The sequence below is a fragment of the Typopeltis vanoorti genome, chromosome 16 (genome assembly GCF_054136105.1).
Source record: "Typopeltis vanoorti isolate ZY-2024b chromosome 16, IOZ_Tvanoo_1.0, whole genome shotgun sequence".
Classification (NCBI taxonomy): domain Eukaryota; kingdom Metazoa; phylum Arthropoda; class Arachnida; order Uropygi; family Thelyphonidae; genus Typopeltis; species Typopeltis vanoorti.
The window spans coordinates 117,585,676-117,613,485 of NC_143564.1; the positions used below are offsets into that span (position 1 = coordinate 117,585,676).

At 37.3% G+C, this 27,810-nt stretch overlaps 1 protein-coding gene across 3 annotated transcripts in view; it reads left to right on the forward strand.

Annotated features, from left to right (window-relative positions):
* Positions 1-27,810, forward strand: part of LOC150098282 (uncharacterized) — a 709,319-nt gene that overhangs the window by 191,174 nt on the left and 490,335 nt on the right. For all 3 annotated transcript variants that reach the window (XM_090406261.1, XM_090406264.1, XM_090406263.1), the window contains exon 7: positions 25,967-26,060. In XM_090406261.1, the coding sequence (XP_090262387.1) occupies positions 25,967-26,060 (94 nt within the window). The remainder of the gene's footprint in view (positions 1-25,966; positions 26,061-27,810) is intronic.

Genomic DNA, 27,810 nt, shown 5'->3' on the forward strand with positions numbered 1-27,810 from the left:
GGCAGCTTATTCCACTCATTCACCATTCTCCAAGTAAAAAACCTAGCTCTAACACCCCTGCTAACCACATTCTTGCCCAGCTTCCATGTATGGCCCCTAGTCCTCCCACCACCGGTTGTCCTATTCTCAAAAATATCTTCTGGATTAATCTTATATAAACCCTTCAGTAATTTGAATGTCTCAATCATATCACCCCTTTTCTGCCAACAACCAATTTTTGCAACCCACACATCTTCAACCTGTTCTCATAAGGTTCATTCCACTAACCTGCTGTCATCTTGGTCACTCATCTCTGGATCCTCTCCACCTCCTCCCCATTAAGAAGAAACCCTGGCGTCCATATCTGCGCACAGTAGTCTAGATGGGGTCTCATCAATGCTCGATACAGAGGAACAATAACTTGTTTGTCTCTGCTTGTTAAAGTATTTTTCAGCAACCAAGTGATTTGATAAGCTGATTTAGCCACTTTTGCGATGTGCCCCCTAAACTTCAACTCCTCCCTATCCACCAACACTCCCAAATCCCTGGCCTTATCAATCTCTTGGAGTATGGTTCCACCAATGTAATATACTGCTGCTAATCTTTTCACCCCAAAATGCATAACCTTACACTTTGCCACATTAAATTGACATCCATTTTCCTTAGCCCAGTCCTCCAAACCATCCAAATCACCTTGCAAAATTTTGACATCCTGTGCACTCACTATTGTTCTACCCAACTTTGCATCATCAGCAAACAAGTGAACACCTCCTCTCAGATCCTTTCCTATATCGTTAATGAACAAATTGAAAAGTAGTGGTCCAAGAACAGAACCCTGTGGCACACACACCACTAGTCACAAGCTGTCTTTTGGACTCTACTCCTGAATAAACCACTCTTTGATATCTATCCATCTCACAAACCCTAAATCCATCCCAATATGCTGCAGTTTACTGATTAGAATTCCATGTGGTATCCTGTCAAAGGCCTTAGCTAGGTCCAACTGTAAACCCATTACCCTTATCCAGTTCAGCTGTGTTATGAAATGGGAGCAAGTTACTGAGGCATGATCTACCCTTCACAAAAACCATGTTGTCCCCCCCCCCCCCCCCTTACAGTATCCCATTTTCATCTACCAATCCTGTATTCTTCTCTTGACTAAATTCTCCAAGACTTTGACAATGATTCCTGATATGCTAATCGGTCAATAATTTACAACAGCAGTCTTGGAACCTCCTTTATGCAGTAGAACTATTTCCCCCTCTTTCTGCTCCCTAGGGACTAACCCAGACCGATACTCAAATTAAAGAAAATGGTCAAGGGTACTGATAATTCTTTAGCCGCTTCACGTACGACACGAGCTGGTATACCATCCGATCTCACAGATGTATTGACATTGAGGTTTTGTAATAGACTACTCACCTCCACTTCATTCACCACATACTCCCGTATAATCTATTGGTTCATTCATTTCTGCAATGTCACCACCTGGATGATATATTCTTGCAAAAGTGCACGCTCCGTAATTGAACTATATCAACTGAATCGGTTACCTCCCTGCCATCGGCATTCTTTAAAATCATTCTGCCATATACATTTTTTCTTTTACTTGCAACATATCGAAAAAACTGTTTGGGATACTCTTTAGCCTGCATGGCTAATGTTCTTTCATAATCGGTTTTTGCTTTTCTTACCACATTTGTTACCCTTCTGGCCTATGCTTTATACCATTCGTGTGCCTGCCAGTCACCATTCTCCTTAAATTCCTTCCATAGTTGTTTCTTTTTTTGCAGCTCAAGCTTAATGGTGTTATTCATCCATTTAACCCGTACTTGATTTGTTATTCATACTCTAGGTATACAGTCAGCCATTGCCTCATGTAAACACTTCCTAACCACCTCCCATGCATTATCAACATCTAGCACTTGCAATTTTACATGCCATGGCACTGAACCAATCAAATTCCTAAGCTTGTCATACTTACCACCCCGATAATTCCACATGTACCTGTCCTAATTGTAAATTCCACACCTATAGCCACCTCAAAATTCAAGATCCTATGATCACTCTCACCAGTTGGTGGCAAAGTGGTCATATTTGTTACAGCCAAATTCTCAGATGCAATTACTAGGTCAAGCACTCTGTGACCCCCTAGTATTTTTCATTACATGCTGTCGCAAATAGTTATCCCTTAATAACCGCATAAAATCCAATTACCCTCCTTCCACTCATTTCTTTTATTTGCTTATACATACTATCTCCATCACCTGGTCTATAGCAGCACCCAACTGTATATTTTGTTCTGCTAGTTTCAATCTCACACCAAATAGCCTCAAATGTACTCTTTTCTCTGTCCTGCAGTTCCACTTCTATTGGCTGTAGCTCATCAGCTATCATCAATAACACTCCTCACCCCATTTTCTTCTCTCTGTCACTCCTGAATACACCATACCCCTCACATTCAATCCCACTAGCTATATCATCTTCTGTCAGCCATGTTTCACTAATGCCAATAACCTGTAGCCTGGAAGTGCCAACTGAGGCCAAAAATTCTTCCTCCTTGTTCCTAATACTTCTGGCATTAGTATACACGAATGGCAGAAGCCCATTTGTCCCATCCCTATTTTGATGTCTTATACTAACTATCCCATTCTGATTCGTAGTCTTTCATACTCGCTTGGGCATATTACACATACACTCAACTGTCTCCCTAAAGTCTGCATATCTCTTTCCATCCCCTCTTAATAACTCTAGTTTCCCCTGATTCTGCACATTCACTTCCACTACATTAGACAACCTTTTCAAGTCTCCGTACACCAAATCCATTCAAACGTAAACCATCCATCTTATATAAATCCTTTCGCCCATCGAACTCACTCCACACATCAAAAGTTATGAGTTCGCTTTTCAACTATCCCCTTATACAACACCTTTCAATTATAAACAGCACCCATTTATACGAGGGAAGGGTGGAAAGTTCTGATGAACATCCAGAACAAAAATCAGTTAATTTTATGTCTTCTTATACATCTTAAAATAAAAAAAGAACAAATATTTACAATTGGATGAAACATGACTGAACAGGTCGACGTCTTCCTTTTAGCCATGCGATTTGGAATAATTTTTGTTTCCGAAAATTATTCTAAATATTTCTTTTTTTTTTTTTGCATCCCTGACGTAAATGATTCCTTTATTTACATCATTTACACACACACATATGACTACTTAAAACATTATTTAGCCATTACAGGCATTCTGCAAGTGATAAAACCGGCAGTGATTCACTATACAATGAAATTCGCTATGCGGTGGTGGTCTGTGACCTCCTAATATCAGTTGTTGACCTCCTTGCAGTCGACAACTGATATTGGGAGGCCCTCCATTACACACACAGCTCATCATATAGTGGCTTGAATGTATTCACCGACTTTTACAGGCAATGCATTCCAAACACTTGACTCACCACACACAAAAAAAAACCTGGTTCTTGCACATTTACTCACGACCTTTTTATACAGCATCCTGGGATGGCCTCTTCTTTCCTTCTCCACTCATTCTATGAAAAATCTGATACTTATTAATCTGATAAATACCCCATAATAACTTTATAATATGTCTTGATAACGTTTCCCTCCCGTCATTATATCCACGAGACTACAATGGCAATCCCTCAATCTCTCTTCATGCTCAACATTCCAGTGACTAGAAACCACCTTAGTCATTCGTCTCTGAATCTTTTACAACATATCTTCATCTATTTGAAAACCAAGTAAAGAAATCTTGGCACAGTAATCAATAAGCGATCTGAATAAAGCTGTATACAATAAGAGTCATTACGTCTTTATGCCTACATTTCAGTGGTCTCGGCATCACTGACAATGCGCTGTGCTGTCCTCACAATTTTAGCAAAATATCTTCAATATTTCAGGTCCTTATCCACCAACATCACAGATCCCTCCCTCTACGTCCTCTAAGATATCTCCCCACCATCCTATATTCTTCCCATCTGTGCTTCCCAAACTTTTAAATCTTACGAGGATATGCTGAATATTTGTGATAATCAGCATGGAGGAATTGAGGTAGAACCACGTAATTTACCATTATTCTACATATTCCCCATGAAATGTTATACATTTATCACAATGATGGTGCCATTTGGAATCCTTTGAGAAAAAAGTCTTTCCCTTTTTGCAAAAACCAGCTGCAGATGTGACTTCAAATCTGTGGTAAGTTTTGTTCCTTTCAAGTGTTTCTTTAAATTTTGAGAACTGGAAATCGTCAGATGGGGAGCCAGTTCTGGCGAATATGATGGGTGAGGCAGATATTGAAAGCCCAAGTTGCGTACTGTCTGATGGGTTTCATAAGGAGGTGCATTGTCCTGCAAAAGCAACACGCCTCTGCTCAGAGCTGCTGTTGTAACAGTATCACCTTTTTTGAGGTAATTGGTAAGGAATATACCATCCATATCCCAAAACACAAAGGCAAGAACCTTTCCTGCTGAATTTTTGGTTTGAAACGTCTTTGGTCATGGAGAAATTGACCATTGTATGTTCTCTGGGTCATAGTGACGAAGCCATGTTTCACCAAGAGTCAGAATACGAGTCAAAAATATGCACCTGATTTCTTAAAAATGACCAAAAATTCCTTGAGATTACAGCACATGTTTTCTCTTTTGGTCGGCATTCAAACATTTGATGATCCACTATGCTAAGAGTTTCTGCATGTCCAGATTTTGGTGGATAATAACCCCAACTCGTTCCTTGGATATCTCCAGAGTCTTTGCGATATTTTTGGCTGGTATTTTTTTTGGAGTATCACGGCATGCACTGCATTGATGTTTTCAGATGTGATCTCTGTGGAAGGTCTTCCTGATCTGGGAACATCTGTGTCTCAGGATGCCCAGCATTCAACTTGGCCACCAATCTAGCAATTGTTGGTTATAGTGGGGACATAGTTGTCTAAAGTCTCACACAAAGTTAGGTGTGCATCTCAGTTGAGGACTTTTCTTGCAGCACGAAAAATGTGATGGCCCTCACATTTGTGCTTCGAATTTCTTCAAAATATCTAACATGTCTTCTTACATATCCTAAAAGAAAAAAGAATAAATTATTAGGAATTAAGAAAACATGGGCATTAAAGAGTTTTAAGATATGTACTTCCTTTTGGTTTATATCAGTTGCTTTAATATCTTTTTTGTTCTAGGTGTTTATCAGAACTTTTCAGTTTCCCCCCCACGCCATTTGTACAGCTTGTTATGTTCACCTGATCCTTGGACCACACCACTAGTGACTTCCTCTTCTGGGATATCGTCGGAGAGCAATCTCCAGTCGAGTGCACTAATGCATTATCCAATCCCATCTGTTCGACTTTAAATGCCAGGTTATTATTTGGCAATCTATCATAGGATTTAGCAAAATCTAAATATACCACAATGTATGCATCTCATTTTCCCAATTTACCATTCTGGCTGTTATAATAAATTACTGTATTGCTAAAACACGATTTTCCTTTAGTAAACCCATGCCGTTCATCAATGAGATACCTCAAGACACATGATATATATCAACAAGTTATGATTGATATCGAGTTTACTCAATTCCTCATGTATATCTCTCACTCACTGTCAGTGTTCCTCCTCCCTCCCCACTGATCTTGAGTTCTGTAGGATGTTATTTTCTCGAGGATCAAATATCTTTATGCAATGTTCATTTAACATCTCTACTATTTCCGTATCAGTGGATATCATTCACTGCAACCAATATAACTAGTTAACGATCGTTTATATCACCCCAAAAAATCTTTCAAAGCAATTCAAAACAAACAAACTAAAAAATAAAAAATGCACGCATATCTTCACTCCATATGCCTTTAATTCATTTTTCGCTGAATTGTATATTCGACGAATTATGATTTTTTGATGAATTGTTCTTTTTCGATGAATTGCGTTTTCGATTAACTGCTGATCGGTGAATTGCCTTTCGATGAATTGTTTTTTTGATTAACTGTTGTTCGATGAAATGATTTTCGATGCATTGTTTATTCGACGAATTGACTTTTCGGTGAATTGTTTTTTGGTGAACTCTCCAGATACCGGGATTCCAGTTTCTGTTTACCCTCTCTTCTCTGTACAGTATGAGTGATACCCTTCAAGGCTATGACAAACATACTTTGAGACCCATAACCTCCACTTCAAGAGTATATCAGTTAAATCAGTGGTGCCACAGGCTGGCTGCCAGTTAGTTCTTGGGCTCGAAACTGTCAGTAACAAGTCATGAGGCTTCCTGATCAACTGATGGATAATTCCATTGAGGCATACTACTCTGCCTGGAGAGAGAGTCCAAGTAGTGATATGTGAGGGACACTGTTGAGACCATGTCATGATACGGAGACAGGTTTCTCTCTATATGGACATCATCTGTGCAAATAGTGAGCTGTTCGCACAGATGAAGAGAAAAAGGGTGATAGATGTGTACTGTCAAACTATTGACCAATTACTGTCACTTCTCTCCTCTCCAGAATACTGGAGAAAGTCATCATTAGCCAACTCTTCCAATACTTAGAGACCCACCGTTAGATCCTGAATGAAGCACTTTATTAAAGAAATGATTCATTCAGGATTTAACAGGTCAGAAAAATCAGCTGAGAGAAAAAACTTGTACTCGAGCAGAAGAAATAAAGTACTAACTGTAAATAGAAATAGAATTACCTCCTTTTAGTAGAATTGTAATACCATGTAAAGAACTTCGTGTATTATTAGTATTATATGAAATGCATCATGTATACAATGAATGAGTAAATTAGAAGTAAACATTAGTCCAAAGGTCACGGGCAGGCCTGAGGCATTGGCACTCTTGGAAAGCGCCGCACATTCGTTTCCTCGAAGACGCTGCTATGATGTCACGATGTGCCGAAATTGCCGCAGACGAAGAAAGTAGCGAGTGGGAAAAGATCGCAGAAAGTAGTAAGAGGGCACTATCGCAGCTAGTAAGAGGGTGCTAAAAAGGAGGAAGGAAGAGAAAATAAAAAGGGTTTGCACCCCTTTCTCAGGGCTTTTTCTCTCCTATTTTGCTGGATGATGATTTGATTTCTCCCGTGGACTGGAAGTTCCTGATGGCGTTTCTTGGCGATAGTACGATATTGGACAGTGCGCCTTTCCCTTCGATGTCGGAATTTCTGCCGGTACGAAAGCATGAGATGTCGGCATATGCTGTCTTCGCTCCTTCGCTGAAAGTTCCGATGGAATAACATCATGGTTGTATACCAGAACCGGCAGCAGAATTGACAATGGTCCAAAACAGATCGAGATTAGACAAGGGGGAAAACGCCAGGTGCAGAGCATAGCTTAATCTGATGACCATAGTGACCCACCACATGGATGCAGGCTTATGGAAGTATCGAAAGAGAATCAAAACAAAGAAGGACAGTTCAGACAGACCTGAAGATCCTTCCCCAAGAAATGGTAAAGTACAGATTTTGTTGTATAATTACCCAGTCAGAAAAGGGGAAAGATCATCGTAATGTATTAATCGAGTATGGACAGTATTTGAGAACTTTAAGTGATTGTTTAGCAGTGTCTGATATCCATAAGACAAATTGTTAGAAATGATGATAGATGATTGTGATTAGTTTATTATGCAAGACTAAAATAGTAGGTAGAAAATTTGGTAGAAGTGTATAATGTGTATATTATGTGTGTTAAGTCTCTAACTCAAAGGAAAAATTTATTGTTCATGTATTAGAGTATTAATCAGTTTGATAAAGTTTGATTTAGCATGTCATTGAACTAATTGAAAGAGATTGAAAGTTTATTTTTCACTTGGTTAGAGTATAATAAATGTAGTTTAATCCTTTATCCAAGTGTGAGCAAACAAAGTTTGCGCCTGAAAGTATCTTCAGGACTGGGTTAGGCGCAAACTTTGTTTGCTCACACTTGGATAAAGGATTAAACTACATTTATTATACTCTAACCAAGTGAAAAATAAACTTTCAACATCTTTCTCTAAATCCAGAGTAATTTATTAAAAAAGGGTGGCACACCATTTGGCAACTCCTATAGGTAGAGATGACCTGATAATGCTTCTGCCTAGTATCTCCACTTGGGCCTGGCTCCCACTGAAGAGACCTCAATAAAGGTCGAAACTAGTCTGGGTTGTGGCCCTTCCCTTAATGCATAACATTAGACATATCCGCAAGGAGATGTGTTTTGCATTATGGGAGATACTGAGATAGGAGTGTTGGTAGCTTGCTCCACCTTTGCAAGGAGTTGCCTGGTGTTGTACCACCTTACCCCAGTCCTGAAGATACTTTCAGGCGCAGACTTTGTTTGCTCACACTTGGATAAAGGATTAAACTACATTTATTATGAAAGTGAGATTGGCCTAAGTGTATATTATGTCTTGAGATTCCAATAAATATATGTTTTTTCTTTTATACCTGAGTTTTGCCTGTGATATGAACCAAAACTACAACTCATTAATCTGAACCATAGCGGGGGGGGGGGGAATTGAAAGAAAGGTATAACATTTGTTATAAAGGTTACGACTGCAAACCAGAATTTACTTAGCCATAGTAGAGCATTTGATTTATGAGTATAAGCACTAAATTTATTCTCCTATGTGCACCAAAGGTCTGGAAAAGTCTCCCTGAATAAGAGTGCCCTCTATTCTAAGATATTGGCTGGTGCAGCATTAAAAATTAAATTTGTCAATATCTGAAGAGGAGATGGCCCCCAGACAGAAATTAGAGGATTTGTTTCTTATGGCAAGGAATAACCTTTAACAGTCAGGGTATGCACGTGAGTAAATTTAGGAATCGCCTAGAGATATAGAATTTGCTTTCCTTATAGAATGAACACATAAGAAGTGATACAGATAATATTAGAGTCAAGGAAATTTTGTAAATCATGTAGTTAAAGTTGAGAGGTTAAAAAAAAAAGAATAAGGGAAGTTAAAATATTTTAGGAAGAGCAACGATCGACAAAAAAAATGGCACGAGATAAAAGATATAACAATGGCGCAGCCGACAGGATGTGATTAGGTCCCGAAAAATTAAGTAAAATGACCTATCACAGTGAGTCGGTCTTTGGTTCATAACAGGCAATCAGAAATTTGTTGGAATTAGTAGAAATTTTGAGAAAAGAATCATGTATATCAGTGTAAGCTCTAGTACAAGTATGTCTGTCCCAACTAGTTCTGAGATGAACGACACTGAATTTTTTTGTACAATAAATCCATAGCAAGTATTCTCCCCGTTCTCTGGAGAGGAATAAGATGATGTGTTAACGTTTTTTTGGTTATATTGTGGAACTGAAGAAAAAAAAAATCGGTAGATGGAGTGATTTCCAACTCATTGTTCTGCTACGCAGTGAACTAGCACAAGAGATTAAAAGATAACTAGTGAATATAACAGGGAAGGGCAGGGCGATCTGCATAGAACAAGTTAGAATTAAATAGGAGAGGCAGTTAGAATTAAATAGGAGAGGCGGTTAGAATTAAATAGGAGAGGCGGTTAGAATTAAATAACAGAGGCAGTTAGAATTAAATAAGAGAGGCAGTTAGAAGAAAATAGGGGAGGCAGTTAGAAAGGGTAGGAGAGGAAGTTAGAAAGGATGCAAAGCTTGCCTTCTTAACTAAGCATAAGTCAGAGAAGAAAAAAAAAAAAAACCTGGCAAAAAGGAAAAGTAACTCCTAGAGGATTGAGGGACGTCTTAAAAGAAATTTTCTTGTGAAAATTTTTTTTCTAGAAAGAGGGGACCTTTGTTACATCCTGAATGAAGCACTTTATTAAAGAAACGATTCATTCAGTATTTAACAAGTCAGAAAAATCAGCTGAGAGAAAAAACTTGTACTCGAGCAGAAGAAATAAAGTACTAACTGTAAATAGAAATAGAATTAACTCCTTTTAGTAGAATTGTAATACCATGTAAAGAACTTCGTGTATAAATTAGTATTATATGAAATGCATCATGTATACAATGAATGAGTAAATTAGAAGTAAACATTAGTCCAAAGGTCACGGGCGGGCCTGAGGCATTGGCAATCTCGGAAAGCGATGCACATTCGTTTCCGCGAAGACGCTGCTATGATCTCGCGATGTGCCGAAGTTGCCACAGACGAAGAAAGTAGCGAGTGGGAAAAGATCGCAGAAAGTAGTAAGAGGGCACTAAAAAGGGGGGGAAGGAAGACAAAATAAAAAGGGTTTGCACCCCTTTTTCAGGGCTTTTTCTCTCTTATTTTGCGATGATGATTCGCCTTCTTCCGTGGACCGGAAGTTCCTGATGGCGTTTCGTGGCGATAGAACGATATCGGACGGTGCGCCTTTCCCTTCGATGTCGGAATTTCCGCCGGTGTGGAGATGTCGGCATATGCTGTCTTCGCTCCTTCACTGATAGTTCTGGTATACGCGGACGTATACCAGAACCGGCAGCAGAAATGATGATGGTCCAAAACAGATCAAGATTAGACAAGGGAAAAACACCAGGTACAGAGCATAGCTTAATCTGATGACCATAGTGACCCCACCACGTAGACGCAGGATTATGGAGGTATCAAAAGAGAATTCAAACAAAGAAGGACAGTTCAGACGGACCTGGAGAACCTCCCCCAAGAAATGGTAAAGTACAGATTTTGTTGTATAATTACCCAGTCAGAAAAGAGGAAAGATCATTGTGTAACGTATTAATCGAGTATGGACAGTATTTGAGAACTTTAAGTGATTGTTTTAGCAGTGGCTGATATCCATAAGACAGATTGTTAGGAATGATTATAGATGGTTGTGATTAGTTTATTATGCAAGACTAAAATAGTAGGTAGAAAATTTGGTAGAAGTGTATAATGTGTATATCATGTATGTTAAGTCTCTCACTCAAAGGAAGGATTTATTGTTCATGTATTAGAGTATTAATCAGTTTGATAAAGTTTGATTTAGCATTGTCGTGACGTGTTCTCTTGACGTTCGAATCCGCCATCTTGCTAAAAGTCACTTTCATAAAATAAAGGAAAACTAATTGCAAATTAATCACTGATCTAAGGGTAGAGAAATTTCTATTATACTGTGCCACTCTATCCTTAGATAAGTCTATATGAATTAGTAGGATCAATTCAAAATTAGTTAGCAGTCTTTTCATTCATTCAGGCCGAAGTATTTATTTTCTTTCTGGGATTCCCGCTAGATTCGAATTTTTGTGAACGGTGCAGTAAAAAGAATTTCAGGCAAATACAACAGTTAGGTTAACAAATAAAGCATTTAATATAGGTCATATAACACTTACATAAATTTTATTTCTAATTTTAAACAACAGAAATAAGTCAAACATTAAGTCATGTCAATTACATTAGCACAATCTTCCAAGTCTTCACATACTCGTTTTAGCTTCTGGATTATAAAGTTTTTACACTTAAATGAATATAATAGAACTTCCAGTCTAATCAGTTTTCACACATTTTTCAGTCATGCTATAAGTTCAAAATATTACAGGATCTAATAGCTGAAAATAATCTTTCAAACAATTCCTATCTCCAACTCTCAATCACGAAGGGTTTCCACAGTTAAAGTTAACAATTCACTATGATAGACCTTACCGGAAATGGTTCCTAGAACATCTATTATGTTGTGAGCAAACTTCTGGAATTCACTTATCACACTTAAAGAATAAAAACACATTTACAAAACTTATCCGCAGTTATACTTAAAGCACTATCAATTACGCTTCAGAATTCTTGACATCAATTAGGGCACTTCAGCTATCGTTATTACCACTCATAAATTAATTAAAACACTGTGAGGTTCTCTTTAGGGCAAATCGGAAATAAACTGCAATACTAGATCAGCTGGGTTTATTCAGAATTCTTCCTTGAATGTTCAGCTTTTTACTTTATTCGATTGTAGCTTTAAATTTCCTTCTATTACCACTGCTGATTTCAGTTTCAGCTAACTATAAAATTCGTTACGTTCTTGCTCACTTATAAAAATTATCCACTTATCTCCTACCCTAAGAACCTTTTATTTACTTCTACTTCTCTAGTTTATCCCCTTGCTACTTTTTACTTCCAAAATTCCGTTCTGACTCTCCTACGTATATATTTTCCTTCTTCTTTTGCCCACGCTCCCTTCACTCGCGCTCGTTTATTTCACGCATCTCTATGACAACCGATAAACGTAAACATTCTCGCGAATGTTACATTAGGCTATACAACTACATTCAGTTATTACATAACGTTAAACTTTCACAAAAAAAGAATAAATAGAATATTTGCATTTCAATAAGTGCATAGTTAAATTACAAATACAAGTTCTTATAATATTGACATAACAATAAATAAAATAACTTAATAATATTTAATACAGAACCTCTTTATCATTAACACTTTCTTTTGATTAAATAATTAAAACTTGATATAATTAAGGCAGTTATATGATATCAATTATAATTTATGTTATTTACATTAAATAATATTTACAAATATAGTTCTTGTGACGGAAAATCATGTTGGATTCTGAATCAAATAACATTTATTCTAATTTCTACATAATCAGAATCCAACAGTTTGATTTAGCATGTCATTGAACTAATTGAAAGTGAGATTAGTCTAAGTGTATATTATGTCTTTAGATTCCAATAAATATGTTTTTTCTTTTATACTTGAGTTTTGCCTGTGATATGAACCAAAACTACCATTCATTAATCTGAACCATAGCGGGGGTGGAATTGAAAGAAAGGTATAACATGTTGTTATAGAGGTTACGACTGCAAACCAGAATTTATTTAGCCATAGTAGAGCATTTGATTTATGAGTATAAGCACTAAATTTATTCTCCTATGTGCACCAAAGGTCTGGAAAAGTCTCCCTGAATAAGAGTCCCCTCTATTCTAAGATATTGGCTGGTGCAGCATTAAAAAATAAATTTGTCAATATCTGAAGAGGAGACGGCCCCAGACAGAAATTAGAGGATTCGTTTCTTATGACAAGGAATAACCTTTAACAGTCAGGGTATGCACGTGAGTAAATTTAAGAATGGGCCAGAGATATAGAATTTGCTTTCCTTATAGAATGAACATGTAAGAAATGATACAGATAATATTAGAGTCAAGGAAATTTTGTAAGTCATGTAGTTAAAGTAGAGAGGTTAAAAAAAAGAATAAGGGAAGTTAAAATATTTTAGGAAGAGCAACGAATGACAAAAAATAATGGTGCAAGATAAAAGATATAACACCACCAATTAATCAGCAACCACCAGTATGGATTCTGCCATTCAAGATTCTCAGCTGACCTCATAGCTTGCATCTCTTGACAATGGACACATATCATGGAAATGTTCAGAGAAACTTGTGCTGTCATCCTTGGCATATCCAAAGCTTTTGACCGTGTGTAGCATCAAGGCATACTAAGCAAATTGCAATCCTTCAGTCTCCCTGTCACCCTCTGTAATTAGGCAGCCAGCTGTCTCTCTTTTGTCATTCTCTGTAAGTCATGATAAATGGTTCCCTCTCTTTGAGATTTTCACCACCAATGCTGGAGTACCCCTTCTTCTGTACATAAATGACCTACTCACAATAACTACTAATCCTGTCCACATCTTTGCAGATGATAGTACTCTCAACTCATCCTACTGATTTGACAAACCATGCAGTACTCTGACATCCCAGGCTACAAGATCATCTTCACCTAGTACCTGAAACATTTTATGTACTATCCTTCAGTGGGCCGAGGAGAACAGTGCCATGTTCAATGCCACCAAAACACAATCTTGCATTTTCGTATGCAAAAGAGATCCCAGCTTACCTACCCTTAGTAATACATAAATTACCAGAAAAGATCAGATCTCCTTGTCTGGACTGACATTTATCTCCAGTCTTTCTTGGCGTAAACACATCATATCAATATCCTCTTCAGCATCTAAGAAACTTGGCATTCTCTTGCATTCAAGAGCCTATTTTATACCCAGCCAACTCTTATCTATATATAAATCTCAAATCCACCCATGTTTAGAACACTTCCCACCTTTAAGGGAAGGTGGTCCACCTTCCCATAAAATCCTTGATACCATTCAGAGGTGAACAATTAAGCTCATTGATGATCCCTTTTCGGTATTTATCTCAATGCATGGAAGCAATCTCATATCCATCCTATTCCAAAAAAGAACGATAGACGTCTATCCGTAAACTACTGACCAATTATCACAGAGATTCGCCTCAACTTCTGTCTCACAAGCGCAGTGTTTCAGCACTATGTCTATTGGCAACCATCATTCTTCCACTTTCTGTTGCACCTGTTAATACAAGGGCAGCTGCCCAGCATCTGTTTACTGTGCAACTGCAAACACATCGAACCTGTTTCTGTTCTTCCTGTTTTATATTCTGTCCACTTCTGTTCTTTGGAACAGCCTCGTTCCTCTTGAAGTATTCCCAAACATTTACAACTTGCAACCTTTCAATAACAACAACAAAAAAAAAAAAAAAAAAAATCAATAAACTTCTATCTCAGTCCTCATTTGCACCCCCCCCACACACACGGCACTAATATGTTTATAGGTCCTCAGCTTCTTGTGTGTGTGGGATCAATATATATATATATAAAAATCTGAGTCTTCCCTTTCTTGATCAGGCCCAAATACCATGGAGTCACTGTAATGCTAATAATAACATGAGAGGGACCTGTTCTCGGATTTTGCAAATCTAAAAAAGACATACGTAATATGCCAATGAGGGAAAAAACTATATAAAATGATGCTTAAATGCAACATTATACAGAATATCTAAGTAATTCTTTATTTATTAGCATTTAGAATCGAAGGATATGCAGAAAGAACTCATTTGAAGTAAAATCGAGTGCAAAGCAGGTGCGTGTGTGCGTGCTTGCGCTATTTTCCACTGATATTTATCATCTGTATAGATCATATCATGAAGGAAAATGGCATCATATCTAATATGAAATTGGAAATATTAAATTCAGTTCTTTACTCTATGTGGATGATGTTATGCCTCTTAAATAAATCCAATTCCTGTATAATCCAAACTAAAAGAAAATTAACTGTGGTATGATGATGATGCATTTGCAAATGAGCAATATAATGACCAAAAGTATAAAAATGACAATAACCCATCAGTGCATTCTAATCTGTTAACCAATAAAACAAATCCATATCAACACTTTAGGTATATTTTTAATTGATGATAAACTATTTTATCATCATCATCATCATCATCAAATTCCTGCCATGTACCCTCAAGGGGTGTACAGGATATGACAGTACTACATGAAAAAATTACATCATTACTAACTTCCTATCTACAATTTTCCTCCAAATCAGTCTGTTACTTGTCAAGACTCCAACATTATCAGATCTTATATTTCTATCGTCTAAAGCACTTTGTACCGTATCAATCCACCTATATCTTGGTCTTCCTCTGGGTCGTTTTCCTGCCAACCTGGCAGAGAACACTTGTTTTGCTAATCTTTCCTCTCCCATTCTATTTAAGTGACCATACCACCTGAGATTAGCTCTGCTAATGCATTCCTGGATGCTGACAATGTCAAGTTCTTTCCTAATATCCTCATATTTAATATGATGTTGCCATTGATGCCATCTGTTCACGCCTCTAATCTTTCTCAGGACTCTCATATCTGTGGTCTCTAGTCTTTGGTCAAGTGTTTTACTTCTGACCCAGCTCTCAGATCCAAAAGTTAAAACTGGTTTGAACACTGTCTTGTATACAGCTATTTTAGTGTTCCGACTAATTTCTCTCTTATTCCATGTGAATTTATTGAATTGACTTCCCACCATACCAGCTTTGCTGATTCTGTTGTCTATTTCCATATTTAATTTACCATCTTCAGTAAAAATTGTGCCTAAGTAGCTGAAATGTTTTACTTGTTCCACAGGTTCTCCATTCACAACACAGTTGACGTTTTCAATGATTCTGCCTATTTTCATTGTCTTTGTCTTTTTATTGCTGACCTTCATACCATATCTATTACAACAGCTATTCAATTTAGTCAGAGAATCTTGCAGACTTGTAGCAGATTTATTTAGAAGTATAACATCATCTGCATAAAGCAAAGAGCTGGCATTAACATCTCCAATTTTGATATCAGGTTTAATACCACTTTCCTTCATAATGTGATCCATATAGATAATGAATAACAGAGGGGATAATGTACATCCTTGTCTCACACCAGATTTAACATTAAACCATCTTCCTGTACTTCCTTCAATTCTAACTGCTGACTTACAACTCAAATAAAGACTAAGTATTGCTTGATATAATGCTCCATTGACATCATATAACTGCAGCGTATTGAATAGCTTCTCTCTTGGCACCTTGTCATATGCCTTTTCCAAATCGACAAAACTTAAATACAGATCTTTGTTATATTCCCATGCTTTCTCGACTATTTGTCGTAAAGTGAAGATCTGATCCTGACAGTCTCTATTTGGCCTGAATCCAGCTTGTTCTTCACCAAGCTTTTCTTCCACAATTCTTCTCAACCGTTTCTCAAGTATACTTGCATAGATCTTGCCAGGAACACTCAGTAGGGAAATACCTCTGTAATTCTCACATTCAGTTTTATTTCCCTTTTTATATATGGGTACTATGGGAGCTCTACTCCAATCATCAGGAATTCGTCCCTCTGTCCAGGCTTTCTGAACTATGCAGTGCAGCCACTGTAAGACTTTTATACCACCATACTTCAGCATTTCTGGTCGAATATCATCTACTCCTGCTGCCTTTCCACATTTCAAGCCTTTGATGGCTTTTTCTACTTCAAGTATGGATATGTATTCCTGACTGCATGCCTGGTCAGTGTTTTTTATCACTGTGCTGTCATCACTGTTTGTTTCATTTAGCAGTTTTTCAAAGTAATTACTCCATACTTCAAGGATATCTTTTTCTCCTGTTTTCATGTCACCTCTATCATCTCTAACTCCTTTTACAGCACTCTTTCCTCCATTCCTAAGCTTCTTCAACAACCTCCAGAATATTTTGCCACCTTCTTGATATTTATTTTCTATATTCTTGCCAAAGTCCTCCCATGACTTTTGTTTAGCTAGTTTTACACACTGTTTAGCTTTCTTACATTTGTCTCTGTATTCTGTAAGAGTAAAAGCTGACTTATTTGCCAGGAACTTTTGATATGTTTTCTTCTTTTCCTTCACTGCCTCTTTAACTTCTTGTGTCCACCAGGGAGTTCTGATTTTTTTATCCTTGCACACAACCTCACCACAGGCCTCTCTGGCAGAATCAATCAATGTTTTCTTCAGAGTTTGCCACTGAAACTCCAAGGTTGGATTCCTGTTCTCAAACTCTTTCATTTTCTTTTCAATAATCTTTCTGTATTTTAGTCTACAGTTAACATCTGAGAGCTGCTCAACTTTTATTCGCTTTAAAACTTTCTTACATGTTATTCTTTTCAATATGAAATTCAATTTTATCCTGCTCAAGACTAAATAGTGATCACTTCCAATTTCAAATCCTCTGTACACTCTGGTGTCCTGCACCAGGGAGAAAACATCACTATCAACAATAACATAGTCAATGAGACTTTTCTTATTCCTAGCCTCTTCTCTCCATGTGAATTTGTGCACATTTTTATGTTGGAACATGGTGTTAGTAATAACCAGTCCATGTCCTGAGCAGAAATCCAACAGATATTTGCCATTATTATTAGCTTTGCTCTTTTCTCCAAATTTTCCCAAAATGTTTTTGTATGTCTCACAATCATTTCCTACTTTGCTATTTAGATCCCCAACAAGGACCAACTTTTCCTTTTTCATTGTGTCAGTTGCTTTTTTTAGAGCATCAAAAATTCCTCCACTTCTACCTTAGTAGAACTTTCTGTGGGACCATAGGCACAAATAAGTCTCATTGTCCAGTTCCCCATTCTCATATTTGCCCATATTACTCTACTTGAGACTGACTTCCATTCAAGAAGATTAGCCTTGTATTTTGTGTTGAATACTATGGCTACTCCTTCTTTTCCTTGATTGTCATTGCTTGAACTATTTTATTAAAATGGAATAAGTAAAACTTATAATGGCAAGTCAGTTAATGAAAAGAAGATTAAGCCAGTTGAATTTCTTATTTCATTTACATGAAATAAGATGGTCTTTAGCTAAAACACAAATGTGCAGTATAAAGGATCGTTTCAAACCAGTTTTTGCTTATGAAACTGAGAATTAAGAAGTTTTTGCGGATGTTTGAAAGTTTTGCTAATGGTAGCACCCTCCGCTCATCCTATTCACATGCAATAATAACCCTTTCATTTCTCAAACACCTCATGTTTAAGATCATCCACAGGAAGTGCACTAAACACTGATCTCCATACCATCCTGTAGTGGAGCATAACAACCTGGTCACCTTCATTGCTTCCCATCCTCAGTTTTGTCTTTTTTTTTCTTGCAAAAAAGACCTTAATTCTTTGCCTTTGCCTTTGAAAATATTCACAATGTTCACCTTTTACAGTCAAGATTATTTCTCTCTTGTCAGACTGATGTTAGCTTTTCTTAGCATAATCACATCTCTTCTGTAGCAGCATCCTTAGCTACCAGAAAACTTGGCACCCACTTTCATTCAGGATACTGCTTTTCATCACTCCAATTGTTCTTTATTCTTTACAAATCTCAAATCCACCTGACCTTCAAATACCACTCTCACATTTGTAGTGGTGCACACCTAAATCCTCTCTAAAAATTCTTAAGTCTGCTCAGAATTATAGACTGTACTTCCTTTTCATTTCAGTTAATTGATGATTCCTCTCTCACAGATTCTCTTCAGCTACTGTCTCACAGATGATCAGTTTCTGCATTGGCTCGTCTACATATATTTTCATGGATATTGTTAAGCAGCATTAGCATCCATTATGCCCACATTTCTTCTAAACGTAAAGTAACATAATGAACAGCCAACCCAACATCCTTTTATGGTTGAATTGCTGACTCTTCGATCCAGGTACATCTTGTCATCTTCTGTTCCATCTACCTCTGTTCTGTGGAACAGCCTTCCCACTGAGGTATTCCGTGAAGACTACAACCTATAATTCTTTAAGAGGATCAGCCAATTACTTCTGATCCTAGCCCACACACCCAGCATTTATTTGCTATAGTCCTAGCAGCTTCTTGTGTGCAAGAGTGATATATATAAATAATAATAATAATAATGATAATAAAGCATTTGAATAAAGACTGCAGATCATAGATACACAAGCACTGAGGAAAATTAGAGGAATAAATTGGTAGCCCCATTGCCAAAAAAGATCCTAAAAAAATGAAGATATTAAAAAGAATGACGACATAAGCCAGTGTGGTAATTTAAACAGAATGGGAAATGAAAGGGGAACCAAAGAGCTATTTGAGGCAAAAACAGAGAAAAGAAAACTTCAAAGGAAGGGCATGGAACAAATGGAACTTACTTATTTGGAAGGAAGACATTGTTGGGAAGGTTAAACTGTATGTGCCTTAAAGAGTACATATCATAAAATGAAGATTTTTGACTTAAAAATATAATAATACTCAAATATAATAATACTCAGCTATCATATTTTAAAATATAGTTGTACCAATACAATTACAAGAAATTTGAAAGTTTACATCAAAGGATTTAATGTCAGTGCCGGCCCTAGGAATTTTGCCTGCCCCGTGCAATAGCATATTTTGCCACTCCTTTCCCTTAAAAAAACTCTTTTAATCACGTCTTAAAAGCCATGATGTTAAGCTGGGCTTCAGCATGTCTGATCATAAATTTTAAATAGTAACATTGGCTAATGAAAAATTATCATAAACTATATTTCTTTACAGAAAGAGAGAGATAATTAACCCTTTAACAGTGGAATTTTGTTCTGAAAATATGCATCTGCATGGATAATTAAAATCAATTGTTACTAATATCGACATTACTGGGATGAGAAGTACTTGCCATGAGCTCAGAATTTTTGGTTTCAGTCCTTTTGCTTATTTTCTCTTGTACTACATTAGCTGTTTCAGTTTTGTTTTTAGATGTTTATGCAAAGCCCTGCTTTGTTTCTGAATGTTGCGTTCTTTTTCTGATTTTCATTTGCAATATTCTGTGCCTGATAGTTTTTTTTTTAATCAAAGGATCTCTTCAGTATGAATTAAAAAAAATTATATTGAATTTTATCAGACATATTGGAATGTTAAAATTATTTTCAAAGCCAGATCCTAATAACTGTATCAAAATGTATTATTAACAATCACTGCACAACTGTATTTGTGCAGTGATTGATACATAAATACGGTCTGTATTTGAGTGCTAAATTGTTTCTCTGAATACGAGTGTACTTCAGTGGTTGTTTTTTGGAAGTTAGTTGCTGTCGCGATATAATATATTTTGGTTACCATCGGAATCGAATGCACAATAGTGGAAGACAAAACGAAGCTAAGTTTTCATTACTGTATTTAGTTATATTTCATTTTATTTAGTGTACTTAAATGTTTTGTTTTGCTTGCCGCAAAACATTTAACAGAATTTATTAATTGAATAATTAACGATTACGCTACTCGGCAGTAAGGAATGATGGCGGATTCAGCTGCAGTCGCAAGTGGCGTATCGCCAAGTCCTCTGCCATTTAAGAACTCATTTATAAGCAATATCATAAGGGACTTTGTGGCATGCAGTACTTGCGGCATGTATGTGTCTCGAGAATTAGATATGTGGCTTGTGAAAGAGAGCGGAGAGCGTATATGCGCAAAATGCAGGCAGTGGGAGGAAATAAGTGCATCCGAATTATCAATATCCGATCTTGTTGCTCCAGGAATGGGGAATGAATGTAGGAAGACAAGTAGTGTGATAGGAGAGAATGAAAAATATATATATATGAATGAGAAAATAATAGTTGATAGTGTGGAAGGCATGAGTGACTGTGAAAGTTTAGGAGATGGTTTTGTTTGGGAGAGTGAATTTAGATTAAGAGTGACTGACCTGTAGAGGGAGATAGATGAGCTGAAAGAGGAGGTGGAATGTCTTGTGAATGAGAGCAGAAGTATGAAAGATAAGATTAGGAGAATGGAAGAGATAAATGCAAGCCGAATCAGAGTAGGGGAGAGAGAGAATTTTGGGAGTGTTAGAAGAGGAGAGAAAGGAAACAGAAGAGAGGCAATGAGTGAGAGGTATGTGGGTGCTAGAAGAGGAGAGAATGGAAACAGTACAAGAGAGGGAATGAGAGAGAGGTCTGGGAATGCTAGCAGACGAGAGGATGGAAACAGTAGGAGGGATGGAATGAGAGAGAGATATGGAGGTGCTAGAAGAGGAGAGATGGAATGAGAGAGAGGTATGGGAATGCTAGAAGATGAGAGGATGGAAACAGTAGGAGAGATGGAATGGGAGAGGGATATGGAAGTGCTAGAAGTGGAGAAAATGGAAACAGTAGGAGAGAGGGAATGAGAGAGATATACAGGAGTGCTAGAAGAGGGGAGAATGGAAACAGTAGGGGAGAGAGAGAGGTATGGGAATGCTAGAAGAGAGAATAGCAGTAGAGGAGAGGGAATGAGAGAGACCTATGGGCATGAAAGAAGAGGAGAGAATGGTAAGAGGTATAATGTATGGTGACTCAATGATCCATAGTGTTCAAGATAGGATGCGTGAGGAGTGTTTGCCAGGAGGAACAATAGAAAGGGTGGCTATGGCAATTAAGAGAGGTGAAAGGGTGGATGAGATGATTGTGATGGTAGGAACCAATAACTTGAGTGGCAATGTAAGTCGGACAGCGAGAGATATGAGATTTTTGCTTGAGGCTGTACAGAAGAAGACGGAGAGAGGAAAAATAGTGTGCGTGTTGCCTAGGTATGATAATGATGAGCTGAGCAGAAGAGCGGTGATATTGAATGGCATAATAGCGAGAATGTGTGACAAGAGAGGACTGGTATATGTGGATGCTTGGAGTGCGTTTGAGGAAAGAGAGGAATTGTATGCGAGAGACCGCTTACATTTGAATGAGGAAGGACGTAGGCATCTGACGAGATTGCTGTTCTGAATGAGTCAGTGTGTCCCAGGGAGGATGATAGCAGGGGTGGCCTCTTGTGGGAATAGATACTTGGGAGAAGGGAGACGATGTTAGGTAACACTGAGCCCAGTGGAGTCTAGAAGGGATAATGCTGGGTATAGAAACAATGGCATTTATATGCTTTATACTAATGCCAGGAGTATCCAGAATAAGGGAGAGGAATTGGTGGCGCAGATAGCATCAGCCTGGCCAAAAATTATTGCGATCACTGAGACGTGGTTGACAGAAGGGGATATAACAACAGGAATAGAAGTCGCTGGGTATAGCATTTTTTGTCAGGATAGGAGGGGAAAGCATGGTGGTGGGGTACTGCTTGTGATAAGTGATGACCTATGTCCTCTAAGAGTGGAAGCTTTGGAAGGAAGTGAGACAAATGATTTTGAGAGCGTATGGTGTGAGGTAGAGGTAGGCAAGACAGGATATTTAGTGGGGTGTTGCTACAGACCCAGGAGCACAGAGGATGGGGACCAGGAGATGTTTAGACAGCTAAGTTTACAAGTGCAAGAAGAATGATTGTTATGGGAGATTTTAACTACAGCAGTATAAATTGGAGAGAGGAAGATGCATGTAGCAATAGGGGAATGGAATTTCTAGAATTCTTGAGAGACAAATGTCTTAGGCAACATGTAACAGAGGGAACAAGAGGTTCAAGAGTTTTGGATTTGGTTATAGCATCAGAAGAGTTGATAATAACTGAGTTGACATCTCTCCCACCAGTTTGAGAGAGTGACCATATGATTTTGACTTGGAAAATGAATAGACATGCAGGAGTATCAAAGAGGCGGGAACTTATGTGGAATTATAATGCAGGTGATTATAATAGTCTGAGACGTCAACTTCGGGAAGTTTCATGGAGGGAGGAATTGAAAGGCCGGGATATCATTAGTGTGTGGGAAATTGTGAAAGAATATTTGTTAGCAGCAATGGTAAATTGTATACCACAAGTGAAGAAGAGGACACAATTTGGAGTAAAGTGGATGACAAACAATATTAAATAGGAATTGCATCTGAAAAAGAGGCTATGGAAGAGATATAAGGAGACAGGTGAAGAGAGGATGCATGAAGAATATAAGACACAGGCCAGAAGAGTGACTGGTGTGGTAAGGAAAGCGAAACTGGAATATGAGATGAGATTGGCCCTAAGTTCCAAAGAAAATCCTTGGGAATTTTTTAGCTATGTGGCCAGTAGGAGGAGAAATGACTGTGGAAGAATGATATTGTGGGATAAAAATGGGAATAAAAATGACTGATGCAGAGGACATGGTGAATTGTTCAATGAACACTTTATTGGAGTATTTCATCCTAGAAGAGTCAGTTTTAATGCTAGAGGGATAGGGCTGGTTCGAGGTTTAGAGGTATAGGAGGAGAGTGTGTTTCAGATACTGAGTACTCTGGATGTCAGTAAAGCTTAGGGACTGGATGGTATTTCACAACGAGTTTTGAGAGAAGGTGCTAGGGAACTGACAATGCCTTTAACCTGGCTTTTCAATGAAAGTCTTGCTGCGGGAAAGGTGCCCAGGGAATGGAAGGAAGGTAAGATAGTGCCATTGCATAAGGGTGGTAATAGACTGGAAGTGTCTAATTATAGGCCAGTCTGTGTGTCATCAGTAGTTGTTAAGATCTTGGAGAAAATAGTGAGAGACCATATACAGCATTGGGTAGATGAGGGTAATGTTATCTGTGAGAGTCAACATGGATTTGTGAAAGGGTGCTCTTGTTTTAGCAATATGCTAGCCTTTTATAATAAAGTTACAAGAACATTAGATGAGGGAAAGTCATATACTGCAATTTTCTTTAGACTTAGCAAAGGCATTTGACAGGGTGCCACATGATAAGCTGATATTTAAGTTGCAGCACATGCTTTGGATGTCAGATTGGTCAACTCGATTCAGGATTGGCTGTCTGATAGGTATCAGAGAGTTGTGTATGGTGGAGCAGTTTCAAGGAGATAGAGGGTTACAAGTGGGGTCCCACAGGGCTCAGTACTAGGACCTATATTGTTTAACCTTTATATCAATGACATTGCCAGTGGATTGCAAGGGGATATTCAGTTGTTTGCGGATGATGCGAAGCTGGAAAGGATTATTAGTAATAGTGCAGATGTGGTAGCCCTGCAAGAGGATTTGAATAAGCTAGATAGATCGGCAAATGAATGGTGGTGTCAATTTAATGCAGCAAAATGTAAGGTCTCTATGGGAGGAGTTATACTGGAGGAAGTAGGGGAGACAAGATATTTACTAGGACCTATATTGTTTAACCTTTATATCAATGACATTGCAAGGGGATATTCAGTTGTTTGCGGATGATGCGAAGCTGGAAAGGATTATTAGTAATAGTGCAGATGTGGTAGCCCTGCAAGAGGATTTGAATAAGCTAGATAGATGGGCAAATGAATGGTGGTGTCAGTTTAATGCAGCAAAATGTAAGGTCTCTATGGGAGGAGTTATACTGGAGAAAGTAGGGGAGACAAGAGATCTGGGGTTGATGATTGATAGAAACCTGAAGTTTAGGGGACATATTGCAAAGTTGGTGAAGGTAACAGAGGAGTGCTGCAATTATGAGAAGGACACTGACCTGCAGAGATAAGAGGGTTATCATTCCGTTGTATAAGTCTCTGATCAGACCGCACTGGAACTATTGTTCTCAGATTTGGTCCCCAGGATTTGAAGGGGATAAATTAGCTGTGGAAAGGATACAAAGACGGATGACAAAGATGGTTTCAGGACTGTACAAGGATAGTTATGAGGATCAGCTGAGGGAATGTGGACTGCAGTGTTTGTGGATAGAAGAAGGAGAGGTGATATGATTGAGACTTTTAAACTGTTGAGCGGTGGTTACAGGGTTGACACTGGGGAGTTCTTTCGCTTGGTTGAACAGCGGGAATTAGTGATGACAAGAGGCCATCCCTGGAAGTTACGAAAGGAAACTGTGAGCAAAAGGGTGAGGAGTGGTTTCTTTGCATGGAGGGTGGTTGAGCCATGGAATGCATTGCCTGATGGAGTGGTGAGGGCGAGAACGGTCAATGAGTTTAAGAAGTGGTATGATAGACTTTGTGTTTCTTAGGGGTGGGGAGGACCTCCCCTCGATGAGTCTTGACAGACTTTATGTTCTTAGGAAGGACCTCCCACGATGAGTCTTTTGACTCCATGGAGGCCTAAATAATAATAATAATAATAATTATGATTTTTTTTTTTTTAAATATGCAGTACAATGAAGTTTTATTATATAAAAATTTAACTAACGACTTCCTGAAGTCTGGTTTCAACAGAGAAGGAATAAATTACATTTTTTATGATTTATTTTTCGTATACTTTAGGCCGATTTTGCCGCTCTCGAAAGCATGTTGCCCTGTGCTAATGCACGTGTTGCACCATCGGTAGAGCTGATCCTGTTTAATGTCTAAGCTTCTGGAATTAAGGTAGAGCATTGTTATTGTTGATTTGTTATCGCTGACATCAGTAATATTAATACAAATAATTAAGTAATAATTACAAGCAAATTGAAAATCATCAGAGAAGAAACCATGTTGATTAGAATATCCCTTTGATTGGAAAGACCTGGGTTCAAATTCATTTAGGATGCAAAGAATCTTTATATAAACTTTTAAGCTGAACATGAGTTAGCTGGTCTTGTCAAGTGATAGCAAGATGTTTTCCTCCCAAAAAATTAGGATTTTTTTCTTCTGCAAAACTGACAGATATTTTCAGGAACACATACAGTTAAGAGACAAAAATACATTGATGATGTAGATTAGTGTAGCTTGAGGTGGCTGCACAAAGTAGATTAATGTAATGTGAAGTGATCTGACAAGTCCTGGGACTCCATAGAGTTTCCATGTAATAATATTATAATTCATCTTTCTCTCTTTTTTTTAACAATAATGTAGAGATTACCTGCTATTTTTTTAAAGTATTAATTTTTGAGGAGACGCTTACTTTTCACTTAACTTTTCTAAATCCTATAAATATTAGGATCCTTATATTCACCGACCACTTCCTTGTCTCATTGGCTCACAAGCATTTTTTGAAGATGATGATGTTGGACTTTCAGAATCGTTATTAGGAGGTATATATGTATTTATTTTTATTTATAAATATGGAAATTATTGTTAATTGAAACTGTTTATTGTATAAGAATGCATATTTCTGTTTCCTAAGCTCGGTTTGAATTCAAATCTAAAAATTATTTATGAGATCGACAATGGCCCACTACACTTAATTATTAATATTGTTGGTAGGAAAGAGAAGGGAAAGTAGATTTTTCAGTATGCTAACACTGTAGCAGCACTGTTTCCCTTCCCCATTTCATTTTAGACACAAACAGATGAATTTTCTTCCTAAAAAGCTAAACTGACTTGGATACAGTTTTAGAAATAGTATACTCATATCTCATAGCCATTGCTGTTGAGATGAATTTTTATTGAAATAACGATATTCCTTAAAAATGAGCAGTAGTTTTTAATTTTAGAAAATATATTTAAACATATAAATTTAATATAATTTATATTTAATATAATTATATATATATTTATTATATATATAAATAATGAATTATCATTTATTAATAAATAAATAATTAATAAATAATTATTTATTACATTAATAAATGTAATAAATAATATTACATTTATTAATATTTAATAAATTAAATATTAATTTAAATTAATTTAATTTATTAATATATTAAATTAATTTAATTATATTTACTTAAATATTAATTAAATAATAAATAATAAACTATCCAGTTATATGAATCAGATATTTTGAAAGTGCTTGAAAGAATTACAGACAATTCAGCTAAATATATTCTAGAAAGTAATAAAGAAAAACTTAAGGCCAAATTTCATAATTTAAAAGAACGCTGAAATTTGAATGCCAATCATACGAATCCAATCAGGATATCTCTTCTCTAGTAAACAACTCCAACAGTGAACAACAAACAAGTGAGACAAGGAGCAACCAACCACCTGCAAGCAATAGTCATGTGATCAACTTATCAAGTCGCATCTTAAATAATGGTCAACTTGCATTACTTCATAAAGAACTTAACTTCATACTAGCACCTAGAACTGTTAATAAACTTTTATTTTATATACCACATAGAAAGAGGCATTAAGTCTCTTCCTATTAATATAGCTGATAAAATTCGGTTAGAAATCAGCAAAGTTCTGAATAAAAAGAAAACCTTATATAGCAATCCTACAAAAACAGAACTAGCAGCAATCAAGTCATTAAAAACTAATCAAGATATAATTATAACAAAATCGGACAAAGATAATGCCACTGTCGTCCTTCACAGATCAACTTACAATCATCAGATGAATCATAACAGCACCTGTCAGCTTGTAAACTATAATCCAACTAACAGAATAAAGAAAAAAACTGAGAAATTACTTAAGTCTGTCACTTCTTGGCCGTCTCTTGGAGAGAGAGAGTGCTCTTGTCCCCATCTACAAGGGTAAAGGGGGATGCACAAGATTGTAAAAATTACAGAGGAATAAAGTTGATGTCCAACACAATGAAAATCCTAGAAAGGGTTCTTGATGGAAGATTGAGGAAGGAGGTGGAGATTGCAAAGGAACAATTTGGCTTCATGCACACACCTGGTAGATCAACAACAGATGCTATCTTTGGGTTACAGCAGTCGATGGAAAAGTTTCGAGAGAAACAACAGGAGCTACATCTGGCATTTATTGATCTGGAGAAAGCATACGATAGAGTGCCAACGCAAGAAGTCTGGAGGTGTCTGAGGGAGAAGAGGTTCTGGAGAAATATGGTCAGGTTGGTGTGGGAGATGTACAGAAATGTGAAGACAA